Consider the following 9,492-nt stretch of genomic DNA (forward strand, 5'->3'; position numbering starts at 1 on the left):
GTAAAAAAAGAAAAGGGGACATATTTACATATGTGGTGGTCTTGTGAAATAAGGAAGAAGGAATGGTTAATGATTTTCAAGGAGATTAGAGAAATAACGTTTGTGGATGTACAAATAGGCTAATATTTGCAAACTAGAAAATAATAGCCAATTCAGTATGGAGGAATGGTATAAAGAAATGTAGAATATGGGAATTAAATTAACCTGTGAAACTAAGATTAGAAGAGGAATATCGAAATGTAATAATTTTAAAGAAACATGGAATTTATTTTTGGTTACTGTATGTGTTTCAGAAAAAGAAGAGGTATACAGTGGGAGAAGAATCAATGCATTTTGAAGAAAATGGAGGTGGTATGGAATATAAGGATAAGGAAAATGACACTAATTCTGAAGGGAGGGTGGCACAGGGTTGAGATGTGTGGTTTTGTTTGAAGTTGATTTATTGTAGTGTTCTGTTCTGATTTACCAAGAGGGTGTTTCCCACAGTTGGGAAAGAAAAAGAAAGATGCTGATGAAAGTCTTCCTTTTCCCAATTGCATTGCAGATTGGCACTAAAAAAAATAGCCACAAAAAACCCTCACCAAAATCTGGCTTCTTTCCAGAAGGTGTGTCTGGAGAAGCAAACAAGGCATGGAAATGTGCTATTGTGGAGTAACAGCATTCTTAAGACATGTAGGTGTGTCTTTTGCTGTATAAATATGCACAGTGTTTCAGTAGTTGGGGACAGACAGACATCACCTGGAGTTTTATGTTTGGATACTATCAAAAGACAGTGAGAGGTATGTGTTGTAGCTCTCTTGTACTTCTTGTCTTCAGCAGAAATCTTTCAGGTCTAAAAGACTACATTTCCTGCTTGCTTGCTGCCAACTACACATTACCAGCAATTGTTATGTTTCTTTATACCGATAAATTTTAAGCGAACAATCAATAAAGTTGTTTTCAGCTAAGAGCAGGAGAGCAATGCTGGGAAAAGTTGCTTAACTTTTATCTCCTTTTCTCCTTTTTCCACTAAAAAAGCAAGTGGGGAAGCAGCTTGGATAGGATGAACCAGAGGGACAACTGCAGGGTTAACCAGCTACTCCTTATAACTGCAAGCCCCAAGCTTGCTTGTCACAAATGGAGAGAAGAATCTGCAAGAGTGAATAATGTGAACTTTAGCCTTAGGTAGTAAGGCTGTTAGCACTGCACTCTGGCAGCAGTCCTGTACATAGTAGGCTGATTAAATCTCATTAACTGCTCTGGGTTGTGGAGTGCTGACTTGTATATATTTACTCAGAAGCAATCCCACTGAGTAATAGCACTGCAATGGCATCCTTCCTTCAATCTTTTACTCTGGAATAGTTCCTCTGAAGAATTTAGGCTGAAGATTGCAATGTTTGATTTTACTTCTCAGCTATATGGAAAAGAGGAGGAAGATAACTGTGGCCTCTACAAGAGATTCAGCTCTTGAATGAGAGGTATTTGGCAATAGAGGGATACTTATTCATTAATAAATTTTGCCTTTTGCCAGCATGAATGCCTTAGTTTACTCAGTCAGAAATTACCTGTTGAAGGGAAGAGGCACAGTAGCAACTGAGGAAGGAAATTACGCCAAGAGGTGACACCTTTGCTTAATTCCACTATAGTTGCAGATCATGTAATCGTTGTCAGCTCTTATCTTTAACCAGAGACACTTCAACCTGTTCAACCCAGAATATCTTTGCTGAAAGAAAAGGCCTTTTACACTAATTATATGAATTAGGAAAGTGTCACAAATTCCAAATGGGTTTTCATATCACTTAACTGTGCAGCTGCATTTTAAAAGGAGCCTGTCAATTTTTCTCTCTATGTGTTTAATACATGTATAGTTTAATTATATATGCACTTATAAGGACTTATTCTCCAAGTAAAAAACAGGATTGCTGCCTATCTTTAAGATTTCACTATATTTTTCTTTATTTTTAGTTGTTATTTTTCTTTTGTTTTTCCTTGATATACTTGCACAGACTAATACAGCTACCTCTTCTAAAAAAACTGCCTTTTGCTGTTATTTGGATGTCTTTTTTGGAGGAGTTCTACCATAATTTCATTATACGAGTAGTGAATTGCAAACCACTGATCAGCTGCCAACTACATTTTAAGGCAGAGGAATTTCACATGCTGATGATTTTTAAGAATAGGCAAAAGCTGCTGGACTGAAAAGGCAAAGGGAGTATCTCAGGGCTCATTTGTTTGTTTGTTTGTTCATTTAAAATATTTCAACCCGCCTCTCTCTTTAAAAAGGACTCAAGGCGGCTTACAACAATCAAAAGGTAGTATTTAAGTTAGAAACTATGAGTATACAATACCAAAAGGATTAATGAATACAAACCCAAAAAAACCCATAAGGAACACCAAAATACATGTAATGCAGTGAGGTACAACAATACATTTTAAAAACCCCACTGATCTTGGCTAGATAGCCAGATTGGAGCAGACTGGATCAAGCTAAACAGGGTTTAGCTTGATCCAGTCTGCTCCAATCTGGCCATCTAGCCAAGACCAGTGGGGTTTTAAAAATGGATTGTTGTGTCTATGTTTGCATAAAGGTGCAGTATGCCATTTGGCGTGATCCACAAGTAGATGGAAGGATCAGGTGGTTTCAAGTCAAGTAAGCATATCACATCTTTAAAGCAAATGGGTTAAAAAAAGGAAAGAAAAGAAGAAGAAAAACCCCTCTCCTTTTCCCCATGCTGTCTCCTCCTCCTTCTAGAATGAGGTTTCATCTCTCTCCCAAGAGGTGGCATTGCCCTAGTAGGCTTAAAAAACCCACACACAACCTTTGCTTCACGGAGGACAAAGCTTTCAATTACTCAATGTTATAAAGTGGTTCAAGCTGCCTTCTTAAGCCTTATAATGATCTTGGGAAATCGAAGGTAATCTGCTTCGGTTGATCCCAATGACCACACTTTCTGGAACCCAACCAAAACTGAATGATCCTACCCACACCTAAAAAAATTAGCCTCTGAAGCAAAAAAGAGGTGGGTGGGAATGGTTTGAGAATGGACTGGTTTGCACTGGCACATACATCATGTGGTCACTGTGAAAACAAGCAAAGCAGCCCACTCCCAGAATGGATCAAATAAAGCAAATGGGACAAATCTCCATTTCATGGCACTCTCAGTTTGATGTGTGTTCAGACATAGTAGAGTCTGGACTGGGACTACTATCTGTTGAAATATCTTTACTATTTAAACAAAGATACAATTTCTTGTACAATTTTCTGTGAAATAGATTTAATAAAACATTTAATGCACAAGCTGTACAGAAGCAGCTGTGCAGCATGTCTGTTGCAGCATGTTGACAAAACTAAAGAGAGAGGGGAAAGGGGCAAAGTATTGCATCACCTTAAAGTCTAGTTTATTTGTATGTGCGAAGGCTTTCATGGCTGGGATCTACTGGTTGTTGTGGGTTTTTCGGGCTCTTAGGCCGTGTTCTGAAGGTTGTTCTTCCTAACATTTCACCAGTCTCTGTAGCCGGCATCTTCAGAGTGCTTATCTTGTGAATTTCTAAAAGTCTTTGCTAAAAACAATTGTGACTAAATCCTGTCAATCAATGATAGAAGCAGTGGAAATGAATTTCATTCTCCTCCCCTCCCCTTCTTCCCTGCTGAAAAACTAACTCTGAGGACTCTCTAGCCCTCCATAGCTGGCTTAGAGGAAGACAGATCCTGCTATGCAAGACAATGGTGATTGGTTTTCAGATTTTTGCTGCCAGTAGATCATAGGTTACTTGATATTTGTATGTTCAAAGCCGAAAAGACAGACAGACAAAAATCAGTTTTGATAAATTACTTTTATGTTTCCAAAACAGGCTTCAAAAGAATCAAGAACCATGGAAGTCAGACATTTTGCCCTTCTGTGTGCCCTTTTTATGTTCTCTCAACTGCTGCAAGCTGAATGTGAAAGACAGAAAGAGAGGAAAAAAGAAAGGGCAAATGCTGGAAAAGATGGAAGGCTACAGTCTGCATCTAATAATCAGAATGGAAAAAGCAAGAAAACTCCAGGACAGAAAAGTTCGCTTAAAGGCAAATTTATCACCAAGGAGAAGTTTGTGTGTACTTGGATGGTAAATGAAGCCCAAACAGCTATGTTAAAAATTGATTGCAAAAAAGAAGCGAAAGCATTCTCTTGTGAATTTTCGGGCAATCCTTCCACTTGTCCACAATATCCAGAAAACAGGAAAGCTTTCTGGAAACAAATCACTAGGTCTCTGAAAAATAAGAAGATGATGTGTCAGGACTCAAAGAGTATCTTAAAATCTAGACTCTGTAATAAAGGACCTCCATCTGCTCACCTTCGATTGATAACACAGAAAGCAGAACATGCCAAACAAGAGAAGCCAGCTTCCCATAAAAAGGAGGTCTCTCTGACACCAGTGACTCCTGTTACAACTGAAAACCAACCAGGGAAAGCATCTAGCGAATGTGTTGAGGATACTGATTATATTGATCAGAGCAAGGTGGCTGAAGAATACTGTTCAGAGTCATGGCTATCTCTTTGCAAGTTCTTCATTTCAATGATACAAGATAAAAAGTGCCAATAGAAATACAGTGATGTTGACAATGTTGCTTGAGTTATGATAGGCAATGCTGTAAGTCAATCAGTGTACCAATAAACCATTCTAGATTGCTCACCAGTACATCTGGGTCGAATAATAGTTTTACTGGAGGATTACTCTGATGGGATAGGAGGGCATCAGATGACAGACCTCAAAAGAATAGATTTGACCAAAGGCTTGCCAGCTGCTGATTTGTACATTAAATTTGTGCCTATATGGGAAAGTGAGCAATTGACATTGGTATTTTTCCTTACAATATATCCTTTTGCAGGTCATCAAAGATGAATTATACAGAGATCAATTGATTTATAGTAGCACAGTTTGCAAATGTTACCTTTGAATGTTACAAACCCATTTGTAAAAATGTACATATTAAGTTTTGTGGCACATTTCTCTAATTTCTCAGCAACTTAAATGTTTCTACTCAAAGCCATGATTTAAGTGCTATGCACTTTCCCCTCATTTTTTACTTCAGAATTTCCTTTTAAAAAATAAAGGCATATTTCTTTTTTAAAAGCTTGCTTTCCATGTGTGCTAAAGACTTCCTACTTGAAAATTATGCATGTTACTTATAATAATTTATAATCTTAGAACTGCAGAGTTGGAAGTGGAACGGGGGATCATCGAGCCCAACCCCTGTCAAGGAGGTGCATGGGAAACCAAACTCCCAGCCTTTGGCTCCGAAGCCAGAGACCTAAGCCACTAGCTATCTAGCACAAGTTCAAGTTCAAGTTCAAGTTTATTGTATTAGCTAAAAGCTGTCACAATTGTTTAAAATACAAATATAATCAAATAAAATTAGAATAAAATCACAGACATATAAAATAATAAGAGACCATTCATATCTGGGAGTCTCCCACACAATTGATCGCAATGGCTCTCAGGAAATTAGCACGAATGTTTCTGGCCGCTTTTGCAAACAGCGCTGTTCTGTATGTAATATATGGGTCACAATCCAAAAGTAACCTGACCACCTTTGTCTGAGGGCTTTCCTCCTGTAGAGCAGCCAAAATGTTACCCAGGAATTTTTCTTTGGGGTTTTGATAGAGCTGACAGTTAAGCAAATAGTGGACAACATACTCTATCACACCTGCTCCACAAATACACAGATGCTTGGGGACATTCATGTACCTGCCGTCTAAGACAGCGGTTGGCATGGTTTGGTAATGGAGTTCTGTGAATGTGCTTCTCAAGGAGGGAAAAGTAAGTGTAAGTAAGTATTGCACCCTTGAGTGGTTTGTTTTCAGCAGATGGTACCAGTGAGAGAAATTTAAAGAGTGGATTAAGGATAAGTCCTGGTCATTGTCCAATTTGTAAAGCCAGTCCCTCAACATTCTTTTAACCCCAGAAAAAACAAAAATATCTGTAGAAACTATATTATTTAGATTTTAGTAGGGTTTGAACTGAAGTCCAGACGCCACTCTTCCATTGCTCTACCATACAATGTTTAGGTAGACGGTGGTCAGGCATATCCATCACCCTCTTATAGTAAGAGAATATAGCTAGAGTTGCCCTGGCTTTAATGGACACCATACCTGTCTCTGTTCTAAGAAAAGCTGCTGGGGTCCCCTGGGGTACCGCAAGGATGTGCCTCAAAAATTTATTCTGTCCCACTTCAAGATGGTGTAGGTTGTTCTGATTCATACCCCAGATCTCAATTCCATAAAGCATTTGAGAGATGACCCTCCCTGAAAATACTTTTCAAGCTGGGGTTACGAGTTTACCACCTTTGAGATGGGAAAATTTGACCAGAGCATGGCTAGATTTCTGAACAGATATTTTTGTGCTCTGTATCTGGGATTTCCAGCAGTTTTTCTCATCAAAATGCACTCCTAGGTACTTGAAGGTCTGGACTTGTTCTATTTTATTTTTGCCTATAGTCCAGCTAAATTTGTGGGGATGCTTTCCAAAAATCATCACTTTAGATTTTGTGTAATTTATTTTTAGTTGCTCTAGGTGGCTAAACTCTTGGAGTTTATTTAGGCTTCGTTTCAGTCCCTTTTTGTTCATGGATAATAATACAATGTCATCAGCATATATAAGGCTTGCAATCTTTTAATTCCCAATTGCGGGGGGGGGGATTATCTGGATGGTTTAGAGCTATCTAGCAGTTCTATTTTTCTATAAGGTTCCATCCCAGCATTTGTTTTTGTCATACTCAAAATTACTTCTAGCATAATCCTGTTTACTTGAAACAAAAACAAACAAAACGTAAATCCCACTGTGTTGAATGTCCTTGTGCTTCAGCCTATGAAATGAAATCTAGAATAAGACAAGACTCTGTTGTTATCAGTTCTGTAAAAATTCTGTGAGGCAAACCTGATAGACCAGAAGTGGCAACATGGCAGGTAGTGGGGTGAAGAGAAAGTATATAATTCACTCTCATTTTCATTAGTTTTAATTAGTTTAAATTAATGAAATTATTTTTAAAATTTGTCTCCTCTTTGAAGAGCTTAGATTTAACAGTAGTGGGGTTTTCACAGTTTCAACAAATTTTCTTCCCAAAATGTACACCATTATCTGCAAACCAGAGAAACAATTGATAAAGTCTCAATTTTAGTGGGGGATAGTGGAGGTAGGCAGGATTCAGTAAGGCCCAAAGGCTTGTTTTGATCTTGAATAAATTCAGAGTTGGAAAAAAGCATCCATTCTTTTTTTATTTTTTATATATATACTTTATACTAATATTATCAATATAAGACAGTAAAAGAATGGCTGCCCATGACATCCACATTTATATAAACCTTCTCATTTATTTTTAAAAAATCATTAATAGTCAATAATAATTGTTCATATTAAGTTTTGAGTTATACTTTCTTTTTTGCCTAAAATGGGACACGGTGTTGTGGTCGAGGGAAAATGGCGGCAGCATACAGAAGCTGCAGCCGTTCGTCTCCTAAACTCTAAGGAGTTAAAGGAGTTCAAAGGAGTTTCAAACAGTTTCAAACAGTTTATCTTCAACCTACTGCCTCAGGACTGCTTTCTCGCCGCTTGTTTCTCCTGAGTGTTATCTGCTCTTCCAATTACTGGATTCCTTGGATTCCTGGTTCCCTCCCTGCTTGCTTCCCTCATCTGCTCTTGGATGGTTTTCTCCAGGAAACAAGGTGAGGAGGAAAGGATTGTTGAATATTGAATATTGACTAACTCAAGGCTCGGGGAACCTGCTTTAATTTGCGAACCTATTGACCCTGCAGTGTTGCCCTTGAGGCTACATTTAGGAATAAGGAATCCCGCAGGAAGCCATCCAGATACTATGGGGGGGGGGTCTCTAAACGCCCCAGGGACACATGTGGATTACTCCCACCCCCCAAGCAGTCAAAAATAGGAGATTTTTATTCCACCCTGGTTTCAACCGTAACAGTTTTGAGGTTTTGGCTGATAACGATAACAATGACATTGACAGTCCTAATGAACTGCCCTCATTAATGCAAGAGGCAGCTGGCTCCAATAGACTAATTAACAACTGTGCTAGTGTTGATCAACCCAAGGACAATGCACATCTGACAAATCTCTCTGATATCAATTCTGATGTGGCTGACAACACCAAAGACTCTAACTGCATGTCAGTTCACCTCTGCTCCTTAGTAGCAAGAACCCTAGAGCTCATTTGGAACAACTTAGCCACTATGCATACCAAGTTGGATCATCTAATACACCTGTATAAGAAACATGGGACTAATGCAGACTGGGGAAAATCTTGCCTAAAATGGAATAAACACATAAGGTCTGAAACACAGACCTGGTGTCAACTGCAGACTCATACATGCATGTGCTCTTGCTTCCTAATTCAATGTGCAATATTAGACAAGAAAAAAGTTATTTTATATACACAGTGTCATGACCCAGTTTCATCTGAGGGAGAACTTGGTCGGTCGGACAGAGAGTAATTGGAAATCTGAGTACCCCTATGCATCTAGGTGAGTCCTGGTGACCTCAGCCAGGGCATACAACAAACTTCTTCTTACAAGTCTGCCCTAAAAAGATACTTGCTGACCCTTAAGAAAGCTCAGCAGGAAGTTACACATGAGCTTTGTAGTTCTAAAATCTACCTGGTTCAATTAGGTAGGACTCAGTAGCTTAATGTGGCCTTGCTTGTCCCTCAGGTTATAGCTAAGACAGCTTCACTGTTCAAGAGACCAAAAGATTTTATAATTGATCTTTTTTATTGAAAAAAATATAGATTTACAGAATAAAGTCAGTCTGATGCAAAAGCATAGCAATTAAGCATTTTCAAGGCTTGTTACAAATTACAATTAAGGCAAATAATTCCCTTTTAGTTAGAATAGCTCTAAAAATCTCTAAAGGTGTCCTTAGGGTAGGCAGAAGGCTTAAAGCCCCCCTTCTCTTCTTCCTTTACTCCCTACATCTTCCCTAGTCCTTTCCCTGCATGGAGCAGCAGGCAAAAAAGACCTAGAAAAATCTGATTCCATCCAAAAAGGAAAAATAAGAACAAGATGAACACTGCACATGGCAAAAGTTCCTTTTTCTATCTTCTTGGCTCCTCCTGTCTTCTTGGTCTCCCACGCTGTCATCCAATCACGGCATAAGGTGATAGAAGCAGTCCCCTCCTTCTCTTCTCATGAGAAACAGGTGTTTTTCTCACTCCATTGTTTTCTCCACCATAACAAGTGTCTGGTCTTCTTATCTTGTATTGGCTTGTACTGGCCTAAAGGAAAAACATTCCCACAGCCCTCTGGAAATACATTCCCATCATACAAAATTATTCATACATAGAACCAATATGGAATCCATTTTACATTGTTCACAACTACATATCCCATCTTCAGTACATGATTTAAACCACGTAATCTGATCCATGACACATAGTACAATATAGTATACAATTCAGTCTTGAGCCCTGTTAATCTATGTTCAATTTGGCCAAAATGGAATCCAACCATTACAACAGACTGC

General features: G+C 38.6%; 1 protein-coding gene across 2 annotated transcripts; it reads left to right on the forward strand.

The window, feature by feature from the left end:
• Positions 1-310: 310 nt before the first annotated feature.
• Positions 311-5,094, forward strand: LOC110085958 (fibroblast growth factor-binding protein 1). 2 transcript variants are annotated; one of them, XM_073001066.2, is made up of 3 exons: positions 311-348; positions 1,394-1,457; positions 3,832-5,094. In XM_073001066.2, the coding sequence occupies exon 3, from the start codon at positions 3,853-3,855 to the stop codon at positions 4,561-4,563; it is 711 nt and encodes a 236-aa protein (XP_072857167.2). In that variant the 5' UTR covers positions 311-348; positions 1,394-1,457; positions 3,832-3,852; the 3' UTR covers positions 4,564-5,094. The 2 variants fall into 2 exon arrangements, with proteins under 2 accessions (XP_072857167.2, XP_020662245.3); XM_020806586.3 differs by lacking the exons at positions 311-348; positions 1,394-1,457 and adding an exon at positions 656-779.
• The last annotated feature ends 4,398 nt before the right edge of the window (positions 5,095-9,492 follow it).

Source organism: Pogona vitticeps, chromosome 5 (assembly GCF_051106095.1).
Source record: "Pogona vitticeps strain Pit_001003342236 chromosome 5, PviZW2.1, whole genome shotgun sequence".
NCBI classification, from domain to species: domain Eukaryota; kingdom Metazoa; phylum Chordata; class Lepidosauria; order Squamata; family Agamidae; genus Pogona; species Pogona vitticeps.